This window comes from Microtus pennsylvanicus, chromosome 7, assembly GCF_037038515.1.
Source record: "Microtus pennsylvanicus isolate mMicPen1 chromosome 7, mMicPen1.hap1, whole genome shotgun sequence".
NCBI classification, from domain to species: Eukaryota; Metazoa; Chordata; class Mammalia; order Rodentia; family Cricetidae; genus Microtus; species Microtus pennsylvanicus.
The window spans coordinates 86,078,460-86,101,500 of NC_134585.1; the positions used below are offsets into that span (position 1 = coordinate 86,078,460).

The window sequence follows — 23,041 nt, forward strand, 5'->3', positions numbered from 1 at the left end:
GCGCGTAAGTCCCAAAACAAAACAAAAACTCCACTGAATCCACTTAATGTTGCTTGTATTTATTTGTGTTTAAGGGTGTCCACTTGGGACTGCTTTTTTGAGGCAGACTGGTTCTTTCTCAGTAGCTGTAACTGCCTATAAGTTTTCATCTAGTGATAGTGCCATGTAGTATTTCCCTAATCTGAAGTTGGCATGATAATTTTATGGGAGCAGTTTCTTTGCAATATATTGAAGATACATGCTAGCCCCCTGGATGTTATATAATCTGTACTTTCTTCAATGCTCCCTGAGCCTTAGGCCTTGTGTTATATTTGTATCAGCTGGGCTTAGCACATAACGTACTCTTTCTTACTCTTTGCATTTTGACCATTTGTGGATTTCTGCAGTAGTTTTCATTGCTGCAAACAGAAGCATTTTTGGTTGGGGTGAGGCTACCCTTATCTGTGAGTTTAAGGTTAAGTATTTAGAATTTAGTTAGGCAGTAGTGTGTTCTCCTTAGGGTCCATGATGTCAACAGCCTTAGGTAGTTGGCTATGTTTACAGTACTAGGCATGAATTCTCTCCTCCAATAAGCCTTAAGGCCTTAAATCCAATTAGATAGCTATTGGTTAACCATAGGATGAAGACTCCACTATTGCACGTTTGTGGATATCATCCATGCTTGTCATTTTTGTGGTTCATAGCCTTTACAGCTTAGGAGAACTATTGATTGCTTTTCTCCCTTGGTAGCTTGCATGGTACCTATAGATACTGTTAAAGCTTTCAGGTCATTTTAGCTCAGTTCCTCCAAATCCTGTCTCTTAAGTGTATGGTGTCTTTAACAATTAGGTCTTGCCATTAAGTTCTGGGAGGTAGCCACGGTCAATAGCAATAGCCTTTATTGTTCTGGAAGATTGCAGTCTTTAAATTTAAGATGATGATTTAAAGTTAAATTTAAATAAATAGATTTAAAGAAATAGAATTTAAATAAATCATTAAATTATATTTAAAGATTAAAAATATAGAAAAATGAATACCTCAATTTACTTTTCTGTTGTTGGAGAGGCTGCTTGTTCATTTCCTGGCTACCTAGACTCCCAAAATAATCACTCAGAAACTATATTATTTGAATCACTGTTTGGCCAATAGCTTAAGCATATTTCTGGCTAACTCTTATATCTTAACCCGTTGCTATTATTTTATCTTTTACCACAAGTCTCGTGGACTACAGGTAAGATTTTGGCTGGCAGCTCTCTTTTTCTCCTCTGGCAGCTCCATGGCTTCTCACTGACTTTGCCTTCTTTCTCCCAGCATTCAGTTAGTCGCCCACCCCTGTCTGTCCCTACTCTGCCCTATCACAGGCCAAGCCAGCTTCTTTATTCATTAACCAATAAAAGCAACACATATGTAGAAGGACCTCCCACACCATTTCCCCTTTTCTGTTTAAATAAAAAGGAAAGTATTAATTTTAACATAGTAAAATTACATATAACAAAACAGTTATCTAGCAAGAATTATAGTTATGATATTTATATCTACTTTATCTCTTACATAACTAAGGAAAACTATAACTGTCTATTCTTCAACTCCATCAAAGATCCCAGAAGGACATAATATTACCTAAGTAAACAGGAAGTGCATTGTAAGCAACATCCAAACTCTAGAATTGACAGATACCTGTCGCTGCCTGGACAGTCACCAAAAGTTCTTCTGTGTCATTGGGGCATCCATCTTCTGCCTACAGGCCCATAGTATCCAGCAGACTTTTCCATGAAGCAGGAAATTTTAAAGACAGTTCCACCTATATTGGCAGTTGGTCAGTCACTTTCTTCTGTGTCCTGCAGAATGTCTGGCAGACATTTTCATGAAGCAGGATCCCTGAAGGACTGACTTACCTTCTTTAGACAACTTCAGCAGTCATTTTTCTTGGGTCCTGCGTGTCCAGTTCATACAGCATAACATCAAGCAGTCCATGAAAGAGCAGTTTCTTGCCCAAGTGGCTAACAAACTCCATGAGGAACCTCTTTGATGCCTATCATCCTGTTGAAGTAGATTGGTGCTTCCAGGAGCAGATGTGTTCCATTGTTATGAAAAGCCCTAAGTTATTAAAATATTTTAAATGCCATATTCTGAAGGTCTCTGAAATATTTGAAGAATACCTATCTAACTTAAATATGTCTTTATCTATCTAGAAAACCTAACTAACATGACTACAAACTTGACTATTATATATGGTTATCTATTAATTTATATTTCTTAATTATACATAACATTTCTAAATGATATGCACAAACACAATACCTTAATCAAGAGCAGAAATATATATACATATATATGTATGTGTGTATATGTATAAATATATATATATATATAACAAGATCGATCTTAAATTTGTATCATATCAATGCAAATCTCTATAGCATATCCTCCTTTAAATATAAACAAACATTTATAAACACTCATTTAGGGAATGTGGGCAGAGTTCTTTCCAAAATGCTTCCTGGTTTTTGTTGGGTAAAGTAATTTGGGGGGACATTTAAGGCGACCTTTTATGGGGTCTTGGACCATCAAACCACATTAGTGTGGAAGGATTCCACAGGTTTTCATCCTCTGTGGAAACAAAAGCAGAACCTCTTTTCTAAAGTAGCAAATCTTTAGACCCAAATTTTGGAATTAAGATACCTCTAATATATGTTGGTTTAGCTTAGCAGTCCATACAATGAAATGACTCTCTGTACTTAGCTCCTTCACAAATAATTTAAAGAAAATACTATAGTCTACATAATCCAGACTCTCTGTGTATAATCCCTCTTTACATGGCTTATTTTTCTTATTCTATTACTTTTTCTACAAGTTTACTGTCTTTTTTAAAGACTGTTTTTTTTTTAAAAAAAATGATTTGCTTCTTTTTATTACTCTCTATACTCTTTTTCTTTTCTCTCCCAAGCCTATATACATTTATCCAACACTGCGATTCATTTAGAGGTTTTTTTTTTGTAATCTGAATCTGTCTTTATTTTGTATCTGTAATTATTTTCTGACCAGAAGCATCTTTTTTTTTTAATGCTAAGTGGGTGTGGCTGGGGCCAGTATAGCCCTGCCTGCTTGCTCCACCCAGTCCAACATGGCAGAGGCATGTTCACTGCCTTTGCAAGCTGTGCACACCATCCTAGTTCCAAGTATGCAGAGGGTCCATGTTGAGCCATTAAGCAGATTGGAACACGTTGCTTACATACCTATTTAAATGCTCGGCCTCCCGAAAGAGACAGAGTTTGTGCTGGCAGCACGACCCAGGAAGTTGCTGTTCAGAAACTGCACTTTTTTATTTTTTATTTATTTATTGCTATCACCGAATCAGGAAGACCTCTCTTAAATAAACCACAAGCAAAACTCTGTTTTTTGAACTTCCTACACCATTTTCTAAAGTGTGTATACTTGAGGAAGTTACATTTTGTTGTGTACAAGTAGTATCTCAATATAGTTGTAGTTTTTTTTAAAAAGACCCTAAAGCAGGAATAAGATTGGAAATGAGTAATAGCAAAATCAGAGTAAAGGTAATAGAAATGAGATAGGTGATTCAGAGAGATGTGTTGTTTATTCTTCTAGAAACTAGTACTCGATTTCTAGATCTATAGTTATATATGTATCCCTAGTAAAATTAGTATTCTCTTTTTCTTTTGGGACCCAAATTCAATTTAGTTTTCATAATGGAAAGTAATCTCATGAATAACTGTTACTAGATAGTTAAAGGTGAATTCCCATTAATTTTTATTGTTTTTTACTTGTTATGTTTTATTTTCTCTTGAGAAAGGTAGGGTTCTTAATGTTGACTACTCTGGCCTCACTTGTAGGCTGAAGCTATTCTTCTATCTCAGACTTTTTAGTGCTGAGACTTAAAGATGAGTACCACCATCCCTGGTGCTGCGTTTTTTTTTTTTAAGTCTTCCTAGAGATGATAATATTTGAACTATGGTCACCTATGTTGTAGGATGTGGTACATTTTGTGACTGGAATATTATAAATCTGTATATGTGTCATGTCACTGTCTATAGAACAAATAATACATTTACAATGTTTGGTTGGTTATTGACTGGTTTGAGATGGATCTTATGTAACCCAGGCTAGCCTTTATTTCCTGATCCAAGTGCTGGGATTAAAGCAGTGTTTCACCATGCCTAGCTATAAATACATGATTTCTAATATAGGAAAGAACCCTAAAAGACAATTTAATGAATAAAAATTACAGTTTTTCTCTAAAATTTTAGAATCTATTAGAGATACTACCATCAGATAAACTGATAAGGTGACATTCTGGGTTGTGAGTTTTGTTGACAGTTTTTAAGTAGCTTACAGTTTAAATAAGTGTTTTTTCATGTGTAAAGGTAGACATTGATGGGCTATGAATGTCAGGTTTCTTTTTATCTCTATAAATTTATTTTGTTTTCAAGTGACTTTTCTCTATTATACCATATATGTGTATGATTTATTCGTTTATGTATGGTGTTTTGTATATATGTGTATATTTGTATGTGTACCACATACTTACTTGGTACCAGAGGAATTCAGAAGACATTGGCTTCCCTGTAAGTAGTGTTAAGGATAGCTATGAGCCACCATGTGGGTGTTCAGAACCAAATCCAGGTCCTCTGCAAGAGTAACTAATGCTTTTCACTATTTCTCTATTCCTGACCTAGTATATTTGTTGACTTACTACTTTTACATTTTTTCAGCATTACTTTTTATTATTCCAAATAAAAAATAATAGCAATTTGCTGATTTCAAAATAACATTTTGAACAGACATTTTTTATAACATTTTCTATTTTCTTATGGAACTAAATATTTTGGTCCACATATGATTAATTTTAAATATCTTTTTCAGTGCATGAAATAGAAATGTTGCCTTTGAAAACAGATTTTATTAAGCACTAATTTGGAAAGCTTCCTTCCTTCTTTAGGAAAAGGGTATTGAAGCGATGTTTTCTCCGCACCCTTGTCCTTCTTGGACCCTTGACTGGAAGAGCCTTCCTGCTGCTGTCAGCCCAAAGGAAGGTGAGCTTTGGTTTGCTTGATTTGAAGGTTTTATGTTCAGTATGGATACTCATTTCAGAACCATCTTACAATACTCAAAATGTCTCTTCGGTTGTATTTAACTATCCAGTGAGTTTTCATTTTATTTTTATTTTTAGAGTTTTATATCACTCAGATTTAATGTTTTCCACATTTTCCTACATTGACTTCATTATTTTTTTCCTTTCATGACACATTTTAAAACTCATTGTAAGTATTATATTTTAGAATGTACAAATGACATCATAAATAGCTACAATTCCATTTATCATACTTAATCAAAATTAAGAAAATTGATTCATCATCATATTAAATCTATAATAGGTAATTTATAATCACATCCTCAATTGTTTAAAATCTTGTTTTAAATAAATATCTCTTTCATGCTTGGTGTTTATCTAAAGAATTATTTATTTTATTGTCCTAAATTATGTTTGGTTTGTTTTAAATAAATCTTTCCATGGTCCTATTTCAGTTTCCTGATTTTATAATTTTTACATTGGATACTTACTGGTATAGTTAATATTAATGGAGTTCTAATTCTGCTATTTCTTCTGGTGCATGTACTCTTGGTTACTTACTTCCCTGTGGTTTTGTAATGTTAGTGTGTGAATTCAATTTGGTTTTACCTTAATCTGTGGTTCTCAACAGTTTGGGGTTAAGGGTAAATCTCATAGAGGTAATATTTCCTCATTTCACACATCTCCAAATGTAGAACTTAAGACTATAACAGTTAGCCTTTTAGCTTCCAGTTCTGTCTGTCTGTCTGTCCTTGTTTGGAGCTGAGATCATCCTTCTTTGTTGCTGGATGGTACTATTGTACATGTTTTCTCGGGGTTACAGCTTCCAACGCTTTGCTTTTGGTAGTCATGGTTGCCGCAGCTCTGTAGAGACTGTCGAGGACAAGCTTCTCTTCTTTATCCTGCTATTCCAGTGCAGGTCCCTAATGGGTAGAAATATCCTCAGGGCAGCCTTGGTACCAATTACACTGATTTTCAGCCCTTTGCCCTTTTAAAAGACTGGATTTTCCGTGCTTTCCAACACTCCACAAAACATGTAAAAGGAGCTTGTTAATCTTTAAATACCTTTTAAAGTGCCTTTTTAACAGTAAAAAAAAAATTTTAGCATAGAACAGAGATTTATTTCTTCAATCATTCTCTTGTTCTCTAGTTTTATTTTTGCTACAAGTAAATTTAACAGAATATTTTATTAGTTCTTTTTTAATCTGTTCAGTGTTTTGATCATATCCATCCCCCATCCTCCAACTATTCCCAGGTTCCCTCCTCCATGTCCTATTCATTCTACTTTGTATTTTTTTTAAAATCTGTCAAAAATATTTTGTGCTTCTTAGATATAGTCAGAAATATGAGCTTCCATGGAGCATGGTCTACTTCACAGGGGCCACACTTACAGAAAACTGACTCTGCATCTCAGCTGCCAACAGTTACCAATAGTAGGCATGAGACGTTGTGACCAGCTCCCCTCTCCATGCTAAGATCTGGTCTTTCCTGGGCTTGCACAATTATTGCACATCCCATCACAACTGTTGTGAGTTCATATGTGTAGCTGCTCTGCTCTGTCCAGAGACACTGTTTTGATGCAATTATGTTCTGGCTCTGGCTCTTCCACCCTTTCCACCCCTCTCTGCAATGATCTCAGTCTTGAGAGAAGGAGTTGATGTATTTGTGTTCCATGGGCTGACCATTCAGCAGTCTCTTGTTCTCTGTACTTTGGCCAGTTGTGGGTCACAGTGACCCACATGTAGCTAGAAGGGATGACTGTACTGCTGTAAAGGGTCAAAAGGGAGTATTGGAATAAGAAGAGTTAAACTGGAGTGGAGGAGGGGAGAGCAGAGTGTAGGAGGAAATCCTGGGAGGGATAAATAACACTAAAATCCTTTGGGAAAAGCCACTAGAAAGCAACCACTGTAAAAGCTTCTTAAAATATATGTATAACATACATAAAAAGAGTTACAATGGAGTAGTCCTATGATGGGGCCACACTGCCCCTACTGGATACCACAGATACCATCTGCAAACAGATGGCTCGGTGGTTAAGAGCTCTTACTGCTCTTACAGAGGACCTAGGTTTGGAACCCAGCACACATATGGTATCTCACGACCATGCATGCAAGTATCTAATGTCCTCTTCTGGTCCTGTGCACACCAGGTAACCTGTGGTGCACATACATACACCATGCAGGCAAAACACAAAATAAAATAAATCTGGAAATTTAAAAGAAAAGACAAGAAAAAGCCAGAGTCAGGAGTATGTTAGTCCTTTTGTAGTTGTTGGCCAGTGAGATTCCATAGACCCAAAAGCTCATATCCTAATGATAGTGCTATTGGTTACCCTCCAGAACTTGACAGTCTGACCCTGTTGTTGAAGACAACTCGTATTTAAGTGATAGAACATGGAGAAATCAAGCTAGTACTGACCTGAAACCTTAGCCCTTCTTGTATCTCTTTGTTTCATCTGGTTTTTATATATAGTATGAAAAATAGGAAGAGATAATAGCAAATCACCATGGTTTATTCATATATAAGTCATTGGGTTTTACTTAAAGAGTTTTCAGTCATGGATAAACCAAGGCAGAATTGTCTGGCATTTTAGACTGGTGTTTATTACTATATTCATTTAACTATATATAAATAATTTGACACCTTTTGTAAGAACTATTTTTTTTAATTTTTACTAACAAAGGGAGTGTTCATCTTCATGCTAGAGTCAGTTCTGTCTCTTCAGTCTGACATTCTTAGCCTATTTCTCTTCTTAGATCTTGTACAATCACCTTTCAGTTGCACTGTTAAATCTATAGTAATTATCTCTGTCCTCAATTTTTTCTACCAGTTTAGGTAGCATAATTCCCACTATTCTTTCCTATTCAATTATACTCATCATTTAAGAATAAGTTCAAATGCCACTTTGTTTATATAAGCCATGTTGCATAGTGTCACCTTCCTGGATTCAAAGCCTAGTTGGTTACCCACCTGTATAGGTGACCTGTGACCAGGTCCTTCCCTCCAAGTCTATTTGATAGGCAAATGTTCTTGCCTCAAGCCATAAGAAACTCTTCTTTGTGACTAAATTCCTCCTTTTTCATACCAAGATATTTTAGGTCCATCTGTATATATATTAATTATAGATGACTGACATACTTAATTTGAAAGCCTTTTGTAATGTGGACCACTTAAGTAAATACTGTTTTCCCCCACTTGTTTTCTGTAGAGAATTTAGGTTGCAAAGAAGGAATTTATATACGATATAAACTAGTTAAAATAAGCCTCAATCTAAAGTCATTGCAGCCAGGTGGAATTATTTTTTTCCTCCAGTAGCATTAGGCGTACCTTCCAACACTGTACTTCCAGGAATGCTTGTCAATATGGATGAAGCCTCTAGTTGGGCACCAGCTCAATTTCTCCATGTTCATGACATAAGTGTTGCCTTGAGCAATGGGACTTTCTTGTCTGATTGTGGAAGGTAATCAATAGGTTGGCAATAGCCTGTGATGTTTGGGGGAGGATATTATGGGACTCCTTCAGTCAATAACTCAACAAAATGTAGATCTGGAAACAGGGTGGTTTTACTTAGTTGGTGTGGGAAGTCCTTCTATATATGTGTTGCTTTTATTAGTTAATGAATAAAGCTCTTTTGGTCAGTGGCTTGGCAGAATAGAGTTAGGCAGGAAAACTAAAATTAATGCTGGGAGAAAGAAGGGGGAGTCAGTGAGAAGCCATGTAACTACCACAGGAGACAGATGCCTCCACCTAAACTTTGCTGATAAGTCACAACCCTAATGGAAATGGGTTAGTTTAGGATATAAGAGCTTGCTAGAAATATGCTTAAGCTATTGGCCAAACAGTATTGCAAATAATATAGTTTCTGTGTGATTATTTTGGGTCTGAGAAGCCAGGAATGAACAGACAGCCTCTGCCAACACTTAATGGTATAAACTGTCTATTTGGAACACTTGTCTCCCTCATTATATGGTGACTCCACTTGAATTTCTTTCATTTATGTATATAGTTTAGGAAACTTTTATAGTACTGGGTTCTCATATATCTTTTCAAAAGGCCTTTGTGTATTATGGTGTTGAGTCCTTTGGCTATGTGCCCACGAGTTCTATAGTTAGATCTTGTTGTAGATCAATTTTCAGCTTTCTGAGGAACATCCACATTGAGTTTTCATAATGGCTTTATAAGTTTGCACTACCACTGGCAGTGAATAAGTGTTCCCTTTTCCCTTCATCCTTACCAGCATCTGCTGTCATATATTTTGTTAAAGTTGGCTATTCTGACTACTGTAAGGTGAACTCTCAAAGTAGTTTTAATTTGAATTTCCATGATGGCTCAGGGTATTGAACTCTTTAAAAGTGATTTTAGCCATTTGTGTTTCATCTCTTGAGAACTCCCTATTTATATCTATACTCCACTTTTTAACTGGGTAATTGTTATTTTTAATTAGGTATGTTTTAGTATTTTCCTATGCCGATGAGTTCAAGCCTATTCCCCACTTTTTACCGGATTCAGGTGTCTGGTTTAATGTTGAGGTCCTTAATCCATTTGTATTTGAGTTTCGTACAGGGTAATAGAAATGGATCTATATTCATTGTGTCCCCTTAGTTTGAGTATGTGTGTTTTAATTTTCATTCAATTCTAAAAATAATTTAATATCTTTCTTAATTTCTCTCTTAACTCAATTTTCAATCAGCTATGAATTGTTCTGTTTCTCGAGCACCCTATGTGGCTTAAAATCTTAAAACCTCATAGTGTATGGTTCATTTTATTTTACTTAACTTCATATTATTTTATTTTATTTTTCAGACAAGGTCTCACTATGTAACTCTGGCTAGAACTTCGGTATAGCTTAGACTTGTTTGGAATTCACAGAGATCCATTTGCCTCTGCCTCTTGAGTGCTGGGATTAAAGAAATGGGTCATACATCATTTTATATCTCTTTTTTTTCTGTTTATAAATCATGAAACCAGATTTCCTTTTCTTCAGTTTTAAATGTGTGTTAACTGTGGTGTGTGGTCAAAGGGTAGATAGATAAAAGTGTAATTTTTCTCTACTGTAGATTGATGTATTATGATTTTTCTTTTACTGATTCTTTGTGGATTTCACTTTATGCATTCTGATCTCACTTATCTCCCCATCTCCTTGAATCTGCCCTCTGCCCTTGCACCCCCCCCCATCAAAACCAAATTCAAAAGATCCTTCCCCCACCTAATCCAAACAAAATAAGAAAAGAAAACAAAAACAGACTGAGTCTTATCATAGAATCTCTAGTGTGGCTTTGCTTGTGACTAAGCATTCATTGCCAAGAGCCCTTGGTCTGACTCGGCCTCTGGTCTCTGCTACACCACCAGTAGTGGGCCCTCACTGGGCTGCTCTTGGATAGCCTGTTGTTCTGTGTCATGGAGATCCTGTTGTCTTGGATCTGTAGGTTCATCCCCTTCACATACTCCAGCAGTTCATAGATTCAGTGGGCTGGACAAACTCATAGCCCTGGTTCATAGATTCAGTGGGCTGGACAAACTCATAGCCATGGTTCATAGATTCAGTGGCCTGGACAAACTCATAGCCATGGTTCATAGATTCAGTGGCCTGGACAAACTCATAGCCGTGGTCTATGCCTGAGTAGTACCTGGGTTGGTCAGCTTCCTAGTGTTGTTAGATATTCTACTCTAAGGACAGTCTTCAAGAACCCTTTTATAGATCTTCACAGAAGTTTTTAGCAGCCAGTATCTAGAGTTGATGATACTGTATGTTTTAAGGAGAATTTTGAAAAATAATACTTGATGTGACGAAATATCTATATGATTATACACGTTTATCTGAAGTTTATTTCCATTAAGACAAGTGTACGATTAAATGACAAATTGAGTACTACTGAACATAGAAGGTGATTTGGATCTGTTTCTAATCCCATGGAATCATTTGTTACCACACTAAGAAGATGTGAGAGTCTATACCAGTTATTTTAGGATTGTTATGAACTTGTTGATAAGGAACTTAAATTACAGATTCAAAGATAAATACTTGGTATTATTTTATACAGATTGTATTGCATCAATCTCTATAAAATAGAGTGAGATTTATGTTAGTGAGGAAATTTTTGTTTCTGAAACCAGCACTAGGCTAGGTTTCTGATCCTTCCTCATTTAATGCTAAAGTGCCATTGTGGAGGGACACTGCCATCCAGAGACCTTCCTGGGACATCAGAGCATCTGTTTGTCTTACCATGTAACAGTAGCATTCACGTTCTCTTAGGGCTGGGATATGTGTGCACATCAAGAAAGTAGCTTTTCGGAATTTTTTTCTATTGTATTAGTTTTCCCATCATCACAGATAATTGGGTACCACAGTTAATGTGCTTTGATGCTTTATAATGAAATAGCTTTTGCTGAAATTTTATAAATATTTAAATTATTAATGGGTAAATTTTTTTATTTTAAGTAGTGTTCAAGTTACTGTGTGGCATCATAAGAAATGGAAAAAACCTTTTTCTTTGAACCAAAGATACTTGTAATAAAGTGCTCATTTGCAGCCATCAGCGTCACTCTCATTGAAGATAAAAGAGCTGGCTGCAGAAAATGCTGGCAAATGTATATACCAACTATATACACTTTCCCAGAAAGCTCTGAAAGACAGCTTCTGTTTCTAGTTAACACTAATTCTATTTTACACATTCACAAAGAAGTATTTTCTCACATAATTTAACTCATATTCCTTTACATATTTTTAAACATTTCACAGGAAATAACATCATTTTTAAACTTAAAACCTCTTAATATGGCTAAATGTGCAAGAATTATTTTTTGTACCTAAGTGGTCATATTATATTTGGGGATGATGCCATTAATAATGAGTGTCCTTACTTTTCTACTTATAAAAACTAATGAGCATTTTCAGCTAAATTGGCATGTTCTTTGCTATTCCAGACTGTTATAATAAAATTAGCTCAACTACAATGAACTATTCTCTTCTGTGCTTTAAACTACTTCCTCTCAGTGCCCAAACTCATTCATTATTTTATTTAATTAGGCCAGCTCCTACTGTAAAGAATCCTGAAACAAGGAGACTTCCTCAAGAGCTGTGCAAGCACACTATCTCACAAGCACTGAAGCAGTGTAGTTGTCTAAGATTGATTTGTCAGAAAGAAAAATAGTATCCTTAAGTATGGGTAAAAACAAAATGTTGTTATAATTAGAAAACTGTATTTAATAGCATACATACACAGTACTAGTAGTGAACCACATAGTGTACATAGACATATTTTATAGACTTGTTTGTGGAGAAATTGTTTTATATAGAAATCTGTACTCACATTTGTAATTTGACCATATTCTTTATTCATAAATATAGAAATTTGTATCTTTTCCATGCCAAAATAAACATGCTATGTATAATCACACAGATTGCTCTTCATTTTTAATTCCTAGGACACTTCTTTGTATTAAAGATAAGTTATTTTCTACTAAGACTTTGCTCTGGCATATTGCCATGAGAAAATAGTATTTTGTAGCAGTATACACATTTAACAAGCTAGATATTAGTAGTATTTATTGACCAGAGGTTCCATGGGGCCACATTTGTATTTTCTCATATTCCCTCCCTCCCTCCCACTCACACACACACACTCACACACACACATACGCATGCACAGACACACTTCTCTTTGTGGACTAAATAATACCATCACTAAAATTTCACAAAGCTTTTAGAGGAGCTCTGACAATGGGCAGAGACCGTAGCTCCTCACTGTCCAAGTGCATTTCATGTCAGAGGACAAAGAAACCTCTCCAGGAACTCATGCAATAAGCCTTCAAAGCAGGGAGTAGGTTGAATTGGAGACAGCTGGCAGGGAAAATGGGAAATCAGAGCCAAGGAAGATGTTAGGCATCACCTGCAATGAGAAAGTCAAAGCTGTTGGAGAGGTTAAGTAACTAGCACGCATTGTGTGCCACACAAAAAGACACATGCCTGTCAAATCAGCTGAACTAAGTAAGACTCGAGGTCTCCACATACTGCGTGTCATAATAGTCATCACTTAGAGCGTTCATGCAGATCTCTGCCTGTGAAGCCACATGCACAGTTAGCGCAGTGCTAACTGCATCACCACGGCCCAAATAAAACTGAGTGACTTAGAGAAAGGAAATCTATTTAAGTTACTTAAATCCATACAGAACTTCCCCTGAAAGCTACTTTTAGCGATCATACCTGTTCTAGACAGTGGTGCTTAAAAACACCAAAGGTGTGAGGAAGGAGGTTCAGGGGATAGGTTGTGATAACCCTCCAATTACTGATTCTTTGTTTAAACCATTGAAATTTGAAATAAATTGATGAAAATCACATAAAATGAATATATTAAGAATTTCACATTTCCTAGACAAATTAGATTTTTTTGTTCCTGGATTGTGGTTACTTCAAATTATAGTGATATTTTATTTATGTTTTATAACTAAAGCTTTCCTGAACACCAGAAGGTAAAACTAAACGACTAGAGGCCAGGCAGTGGTGTCACACACCTTTAATCCCATGTTGGATTAAGCAGATGGATCTCTGGGAGTTCAAGGCTACCCTGGGCCACACAAGATCAGCGCAGAAACCAATCCAGGTGGTGGTGGCTCACACCTTTAATCCCAGCACTAGGGAGGAATGTAAGCCGAGATGAGACAAGAACTTGCTCCCTTCTAGTCTGAGGATTTCTGAGAGGAAAGAGCTCTCTAGTGGCTTGGCTGCTTTGCTTTTCTGATCTTCTGGTTGAACCCCAATATCTGTCTCTGGGTTTTTATTATCCGTGCTACATCAAATAATTTAATCTATTTCCAGCATTGTTTCTACTATTCTGTGACTGCTAGCAGATCATATTGTACCAAACTACTTCCCATTTGTTGACTGTACCTATGTTATAATTATGGTAAGAACAGGAGTTTATGAAATATCTATTGATACTTCATAATTGTGGAAATATTTAATTATAATGCTTGCTCTGCAGTTAAAGATCATGATCATAAAGAGTGAGTTTTGTACTTTTTTTTTCTTAAGAAATTGGTCTCCTTTCATTCTAGGTTTCTTCTTCCTTGTACAGTTTATATTGTTAGCAGTGACATGTAAACTAAAGCAGCTTGATTTATGTAGGTCCCATGTTGGTACTGTTGGTTGGTTGCTGGTTCATTGGTTGGTTTAGTTTTTGAGATAGAGTCTCACTGTGTAGCCCTGGCTAGCCTGAACTGAGTGCGTAGAACAGGCTGGCCTCGGATTTGTGTTCATCCTGCCTCCTGAGTGCTGGGATTGTAGGCCTGCACCACCTTACCTTTAAATGCAAGTTCTTGGTTGATTGTGGCGTGTGTGTGTGTGTGTGTGTGTGTGTGTGTGTGTGTGTATGCCTGTATGTGAATGTGTGTATTTCTCTGTTGAGTGTGTATGCCTGTATGTGAGTGTGTGTATTTCTCTGTTGAGTGTGTATGCCTGTATGTGAATGTGTGTATTTCTCTGTTGAGTGTGTATGCCTGTATGTGAATGTGTGTATTTCTCTGTTGAGTGTGTATGCCTGTATGTGAATGTGTGTATTTCTCTGTTGAGTGTGTATGCCTGTATGTGAATGTGTGTATTTCTCTGTTGAGTGTGTATGCCTGTATGTGAATGTGTGTATTTCTCTGTTGAGTGTGTATGCCTGTATGTGAATGTGTCAAAAGAAAGGACCTCTTAAACCTTTCTGAGGATGGGAGTGGTATCACAGCACAATCTCACATCTAAGCTGATTCCCAGGAAGGAGGCAGGAGTGGGGAAGCAGAGTGTGTGGCCACCAGTACTCCCTTTAATGCAAACTCACTTCTCTAGGTAAAAATGCCTGGCCTAACACCTGGAAGTCTGTAGCTAGAGATTCAGACAGTACCTGCTGCTGTTAGAGGAGAATGTGCTGTAGTCTAAGGCATTTGAGGCTGAAACAGCAGCTAGATTCTAACTTTACATTCATACATTTATTATATCCCTGCCAAGTCTTTTTGTTTTTGTTGTGTTTTATTGTTGTTTGTTTGTTTGTTTGTTTTGAGACAGGGTCTCTCTATGTAGCTCTAGCTATCCTGGAACTTGCTATGTAGACAAGGCTGGCCTTAAACTCACAGAGATCTACTTGGTTAGTGTGTGTGTGTGTGTGTGTGTGTGTGTGTGTGTGTGTGTGTGTGTGTGTGTATTTAGCCATTAAAATACCAGTGTGTTTTCATCAGACTTTAGGAGCCAACAAAATTTCTTTTAATTGCTGAAGGAAAATAGCATGCCTATTTAAAAAGAATTGTAATTCATGTAAATCCCACTAAAAATAAATGTAGCTCATGGGACAGGTTGGAGGCTACTTGGCCCAGTTGCTCTTACTCCTCCATGGTTGATTGTTAGTAATTGTGTTTAAATTAAAAGGGTGATTTCCCTTCAAATTGCTTTCTCCCCAAAATAGACTGAGTTAGGAGGGGACTCAGACCAAGATTCATGTTTGTAAATCTAATGTCTTTCAGTGTTACCAGCATCAAGTCAGATTTAGTGACTGTCTTAGTTATGGTTTCTACTGCTGGGAAGAGACACCATGACCAGGGCAACTCATCTAAAGGAAAGACATTTCATTGGGATGGCTTACATTTTCAAAGGTTTAGTCATAATGGTATCATCATGATGCAAGATGGTAGCCTGAAGGTAGACATGGTGCTGGAAAAGTAGCCAGCAGTCCTACATCTTGACTCACAGGCAACAGGAAGTGGTCTGAGACACTGGGCTTAGCTTGTACATGTATGAGACCTCAAAGTCTGCCTCCACAGTGATACACTTCTTCCAACAAGACCACAGGTACTTCAACAAAGCCACACCTCTTAATAGTGCCACTCCTTTTGGGGGCCAATTTCTTTCAAACTACCACAGTGACTAACAGAAGTAATCGACTGCTTATCGTAGGATGGGTATTGCGAGAGTACACTGAGTACGCGGAGGAAGAAAATAGTAACAATACACAAGAGTTATCTTTGATCGGGAACTCACCAAGGCCAGTTGGCCTGTGTCTGAAAAAGTCTGGGATAAAACCGGACTCGCTGAATATAGTGGACAATGAGGACTGCTGAGAAGTCAAGAACAATGGCAATGGTTTTTGGGTTTGTTTTTTTTTGGTTTTTCGAGACAGGGTTTCTCTGTGGTTTTGAAGCCTGTTCTGGAACTAGCTCTTGTAGACCAGGCTGGTTTTGAACTCACAGAGATCCGCCTGCCTCTGCCTCCCAAGTGCTGGGATTAAAGGCGTGCGCCACCACCGCCCGGCTTGGCAATGGGTTTTTGATCCTACTGCACGTACTGGCTTTGTGGGAGCCTAGGCAGTTTGGATGCTCACCTTACTAGACCTGGATGGAGGTGGATGGTCCTTGGACTTCCCACAGGGCAGGGACCCCTGATTGCTCTTTGGGCTGACGAGGGAGGGGGACTTGATTGGGGGAGGGGAAGTGAAATGGGAGGCGGTGGCGGGGAAGAGACAGAAATCTTTAATAAATTTAATTAATTAATTAAAAAAAGAAAAATAATATGGCTAAAAAACTGATAAATAAAATAAGAAATGAAAAAAAAAAGAGTTATCTTCGAGATGTGGTGCTTAAAAATGTGGTACATCTGTCTTTTTGGACTCAACAAAAATTGACCTTTTTTAAATTATAGTAAAACTTATGTTTTTCTGTGAAAAGCCACAAATACATGAGCTACTCAAAAACCATCTTTAAACAATTCATTGTTATAAATTGTGTAGCAAAATAGTAGATAACTGAGTGCAGCACTTGTTGCACAATCTCTTGAATGGGCTTCTCTTTGGATCTGAGACGCAGCACCAAAGTAGGACGCATGTGTCCTCTTTACCTTCATATGCGGAAGACCTGTGCTTTCTGTAATCAAGGTCTTGGGTCAATAGTTATAGATGCATTTATTGATAGTTAGAGTCAGAGGGAAGGAGGCAGAAGGGGGAAACGGAGGAGAAAGACTGAGAGAAGGGGGAGCTGGAGATAGATAAGTGAGAATTTCAATATAAAATTCAGTGGACTAATTCTGAGTCAGGTGGCCTGTAGTAGGGCTTCCTATCTGAGGAACCCATATGAACAGGCAACTTCAATAAGCTTACATTGCTGTGGTGTCTCTTAGAACTTTTCTTTTTAAGGAAATAATAAAAACTGGTTTGTGATACTTTCTTTTGACTTTGATCTTACCAGCTTTTGCCAGCTGTGTTCCCTTTAAGAATATAATTTCTTTGTTTCTTTTGGGATTACTGTGTCAGAAGGATAGAAGCAGTAGGTGCCATGAAAGGCCATGAAGAAATGAAACTGGTTCATGTTTTGGGACGGTTCCAACTAACTCAAGAGGGTCTTGTCTTTGGCCATAGAGCCAAGTAAGCGCTGGATTATCAGTGGTTGTCATTCTGTAGGGCAAGGCTCTGACTCAGTTTACTTTATTTACTGAGCATACAGCAGGGTTTCTTGGCTTATTCATTCTATAAACTATTATTTGCCTGTGATAGTTCATCTAACATTTTTCTTTTTTTTTCTTACTGAGATCATTGAACACCATTCTGTTTATAATACAAAACTGAGGCAGTTCCATAAAGTTGACTGTTGACTGGCTGGCTTGTCATTTTCTTCCTGGAGTGTAGCAATGTAGGAATATGCTGTGGAAAGAAATGTGGTCAGACATGGTGAGACACTCACTTGTGACTGTGTTGCTTGGTCGCTTTCTTCTTGTGCCTTAAGTTGATGTCACTTCTCTGTGTCTGTGTGGTTTGTCACCCCTATTAAATCTGTGGGAATCTGAGCATTCTAGTCCTAGCATGGCTCTTTACTTGGGCATTGGCAACTCAAGAGCTAGGGACTGGGAAGACAGTTCCCTAGAAACTGTGAGTAAGACAGCATTACATTTCTTTGCCTTGTTGTCAGGCTGCAAGTGTCTGCATCTCCATTCCCTGAGGCCAGATTCCAAGTGTTTTCCCAAGGGACTCCGTCATATGGAAAACAGTCAGTCTTCCCCTGAATAATTTCTGTCACCTAATAAATGATTCATGAAGCTGTCAGCTCAATGGCGGGCACCTGACTAAGGGGATATATGAGTGACAGATTGAAATAGTAAGTTTACCTGAAATCTTAGTTGAATGTATTCTTAAACTGAAAGATTATCCTTGATGCTTTTTAAGAATATTAGCATTCTTAATACCATGGCAAACCATAGTATATTCAGAGTTAACTCCTTGTTTTGAGTCCGTTAGCATCTAGTTGAGGGGGTTATACACTGAAACACAGGAATAATGAGTCCTGGGTAGGTACGTCCCAGTGAATATAGTTCTACACCTGAGCTGCTTACTTACATGTCTACCCTATTCAAAGAAAACAGAAGCAGGTGTTAACATTTTCCCAAATAATGGTTTGGTCATGTTTGAAGACCATGTTTATTGCAGCATAAAATTGACATTTCTAGCTCTGGGTTGCCATTTACAGATATCACAGTGTCTTAGATAGTGAATTTTATTTTTATTTTGGTTTGGCCTGGTTGATTTTGCTGTTGTTGTTTTGTTGGTTGATTTTTTTGATTGGTTGGCTGATTAAGACAGGGTCTCCTGTATCACAGACTGGCCTCAAGCTTCTTACATAGCCTTGGATTTATAATCTTTTTATCTCAGGTTCCCTAGTGTGAGGGTACCATCGCTCATATTGGCATAGTGTTTAAAGTATATATTAAGACATCCTCAATAAACTGTGTTTAATAAAGACTTATGGCAACTCCCATGAAGAATGATTGATTCTAATTGTGGGGTGGATGAAGACTACTCTTATTGGCATCTGTATCTTCACATCGGAAACATAATTTTAACAGTTAACTTGGGAAAGGGACACATTTGAAGCTAGAAAAAGCATGGAATTTCAGAAAGTCCTGAAGCTGTGTTTTACATGACCAGTAGAGCCTAATTCATCAGATTTTTGTGGCATAAATGCATCTAAAGTTAGGTATACTAAAACTGAAAATAATTTTTTTAGATTTTAAAATGTTTATATAAATTATATTTTAAATTATAAAACCTCAAGTTTTAAGTATAAATATCCTTAAATATTAGTTTACACTTAAATATTACTTTACAATGAACTGAAGGGTTTCTGGCAACATTTTTGTAATATTATTCCAATTTGAAAGTAACAGGAAAACATTCAAAGTATTTAAGCTATGTATTCTGTTTGCTTGAAAAACTGAAATTTTTAGCTTTTAGAACTGTAATGTCATAGTTCTTTATTCATATACATAAACTGAAGAGAAATATTTAAGTGACAACTTAATTTCTTGATAAGGGAAACTGTGAAGGGGTAAATTCCATGAAGTCAAGGACCCTTTCCTAAACTTGAATTGTATGTTTTGTAACACCATAACTAAGTGTTCCTGTTACACGCTTTAAAACTGTTTGTTCTTGCAAGAATAGTACAAAAAATTCTAATCTAACTTTTAGTCATGTTTCCCAGTATGAATATTTTGACCATTAATCATTTTATATATTGTCCCTGCCTCTAACCTTAAAACGTTTGTGATAGTTTTTGATGAAAAGCTTACATTTCTTTGTGTATACTATTGAGTGTTTTTCCTAAAATGAGCAGAACTGGGACCTTTACCTAGGATGCACAGGACCCTGGAGCACATTAAAACAGAAACAAAAGAAAATACAGTTACATTTTCTTAAAACAAACAAACAAACAAGACAATTAAAATACTACTGAGTTTCCATGGGTATAATACTAGTTTCTAAAACACAGGTCCTGTTTGGATTTTGCAATTTACCCCATTGATGTCTTTTCATGCAGAGAAAAGGCCCGTCTTAGTTATTTCAGTTCATTATCACATTTGGCACTCTCTCTCTCTCTCTTTCACACACACACACACACACACACACACACACACACACACACACATATACACACAATCCCTTTCTTTGTCTTCCTTGACCTTAATGACTTGTAAAAATAAGACCAATTGTTTTGTGGGTATCTTTCAACCTTAGTTTGTCTGATATTCACCTGATTGGATGTGGTCGTGCTGTCTGAGCTAGACTAGCCCAAAAGGTTTTCTATGCAGTAGATCATAATAAAAATAATAATTAAAAAACTTAAAAGGTGAGTTTTCTTTGTAGGAGAAATGCTATTGTAATTTTTGGAGCATTGGCAGATTTCTCAGTTCTTTAATTTTTGGTTCAGGTTTTTCATTTTTAGCCTTTAGTACTCTAAGTTAAACTAGACAACCAAAGAAGCACATCCTGACCATGAATCCAGAGCCAAATCTGCCCTTGACCAACTGAACATGAAAGCAACCAATCCCTGAGCATGAAAACTAACTAATCTGTAGTAGGAAGGCCATTTGTTCATTCCCAGCTTCCCAGACCCCAAATAATCATACAGAAGTTATATTAATTGTGTATTCCATATTGTTCCCTGCCAACAAACAAGTTAATAATAATAATCAACCTTGCTTAACCAGAGCACATAAAAGGTATTTTGAACATTCCCCATGATAAGGAAGCTTCAAACATTGTATCCATTGGTCACTCATGGCTTATTAACAGCAAACTGCTAGAGATGATGAAGTGTAAAACTGATGAAATCTGCAGGGAATTTGATCTGAGCTTTCAAGTTGGACAAGAGTGCCGTTGTAGCTGGGCGGTGGTGGCGCACGCCTTTAATCCCAGCACTCGGGAGGCAGAGGCAGGGGGATCTCTGTGAGTTCAAGACCAGCCTGGTCTACAAGAGCTAGTTCCAGGACAGGCTCCAAAACCACAGAGAAACCCTGTCTCGAAAAACCAAAAAAAAAAAAGAGTGCCGTTGCAATATTCAACTGCTTTGTTCATTGCACGTTACCTTCCCCTAAGACTTGTGTTTATGATGTTCTATAACAATCTTCCTTGCTAAGCTAATATGTGCTCCTGTGTCTGGCTAGAAACCTACTAGAATAAAGTATCTACGAAATTTTATTGTATCTTCCACCTTAGCTGATAAGAAATGTGAGCCACATAAAAATGTCTAAACAGAGAAAAAAAAGTTTGAAATATTTCCAAGGGTCATCTTGAGGGAACATACTTTTCACTGAGAATAGTTGGCATCAAAGGAGGAAATGTACTGTTATCATATTTTCAGTTAAGTGTTAGTTCTGTAGTAATTCCTACAGTTGCCTCAGGTATGAACATGTTCTCAGTTAGCAAGGATTAATTTTTAATATATATTTGATTTATGAAGTTTGCTGATTAAGCAAATCTACCATAGGTTGTTTCAGCTAAGAGTCTGAAAGTGAAGTATAGGCAAAACTTAGTTTTTAAGTATGCCTGAATTTAAAACCATGTCCTATCTCTCTGTAGCTCTCTCAGACAGGTTGCCTGAATTATTTGATCCTTATATTTCTCAAAAAGAAAATCATAATAATTAACAAATCTGTTTCACATTAAGATGATATGTAATGTAACTTTCATTCAGCACGTTAGTGCTTTCCTTGAGAAACAAAGAATTGAATAAAATGCTAGTATTGCATGAAGAGGGACGCTAAAAAAAATCCCACACTAGCTCAGAATTGAGTATAATAAAGGTTATTTATTTAGGGGTAGACTCAGAGATCACAGTCCTCTGATCAGACGGGAAATCCAACAGCTGAAAAAGAGTTACATCGGCATTTATGTTATAAGAGGCCATGCCCAAGTGGGCAGGTAGCTTAAAGGCTACTGGCTGAAGGATTTTCCTACAGCAATTGCAATTTAATTGTGTAACCAATGAGGTTACTGACAGTATTTCAGTTGGAGAAGAATGCAGAGAAGGCAGGTTGGCATAGTAGTTGGCATAGCATCTTGGTTGGCTTTTCTGTTGCTGTGGTAAGCACCATGACCAGGGCAGCATTTAGAAGTGTTTATTTGGGCTTACAGTTCTAGGGGGTTAGAATCCATACTGGCATGGCAGGCGGCAGTCAGGCAGGCATGGTAGCTGGAGCTGTATGCTGAGAGCTCACATCCTGAAAGCACAAAGCAGCAGAGAGAATGGCCCCTGTAGGCTGATACTTAAATGTTTGATTCCTATTTAGGAAGGATCAGGAGCTAATTTTTAAAGGAGATGTGGCCTTGTTAGAGGAGGTGTGTCACTGGGGAGTGGGCTTTGGGGTTCAAAAAGACTGTGCCAGGCCTAGACTCTCCCTCCTTCCTTTCCTCACTCCCCCACACCTTATGCTTGTGGATCAGATAGATGTAAACGTTCAGCACTGTTCCACTATCATGCCCAACTTGCTTCCACGCTCTCCAACATGATGTCATGGGATAACACTCTGAGGCTGTAAGCAAGTCCCCATTGAAATGCTTTCTCTTATAAGCTATCTTGGTCATGATGTGTCTTCATAGCCCTAGAACAGTAAGTAAGACAAAAATGTATATTCTGCTGTTAAACTGTAAACTGTCTCTTTTGTATTTTGTGTGGTATAGAGCAGATGTTGATCAAAGCTACTTCCTGGACAAATATAAAATATCCTAAAGTATCATGGGGAATCACAGTCTGAATTCTTTAAATTCACCTCACTTTTCTGTAAAGGAAACCAAAAGCCTTAATGTCTAGGGAACAGGTTAGGAAAATCAACAAGCCATAAGGTACAGAGAAATCTAGACATCAGGATCAGATTATTAGACCACAGTCCATGCAATCAACTATAGTCAGTAACTAAAAGATAAAAACTAAGTTATATGCCCAACATATCATCTTAAAGGCTATATGACTTCTCAGTGACTTGTTTTTAGTTCAAAACCATATTATGAAAGGTACAAGTGTTATATTAAACATGGTTTTTCTGCCCTGAAAATGAGCCTGGACTGTATGACCTGTTATCCCCTATGGCTCTTCTGTAAAATACTGTACATTGAAGTAGCAGTTTCTAGACTTGTGGGAAGTTAATGCTGGAAGAAAGCTGAGATGTCACCTCCTTAAGTTGTGCTA

General features: G+C 37.1%; 1 protein-coding gene across 3 annotated transcripts in view; it reads left to right on the forward strand.

The window, feature by feature from the left end:
* Positions 1–23,041, forward strand: part of Gstcd (glutathione S-transferase C-terminal domain containing) — an 83,533-nt gene that overhangs the window by 23,339 nt on the left and 37,153 nt on the right. For all 3 annotated transcript variants that reach the window (XM_075981302.1, XM_075981304.1, XM_075981303.1), the window contains one exon: positions 4,937–5,030. In XM_075981302.1, coding sequence (XP_075837417.1) covers positions 4,937–5,030 — 94 coding nt within the window. The remainder of the gene's footprint in view (positions 1–4,936; positions 5,031–23,041) is intronic.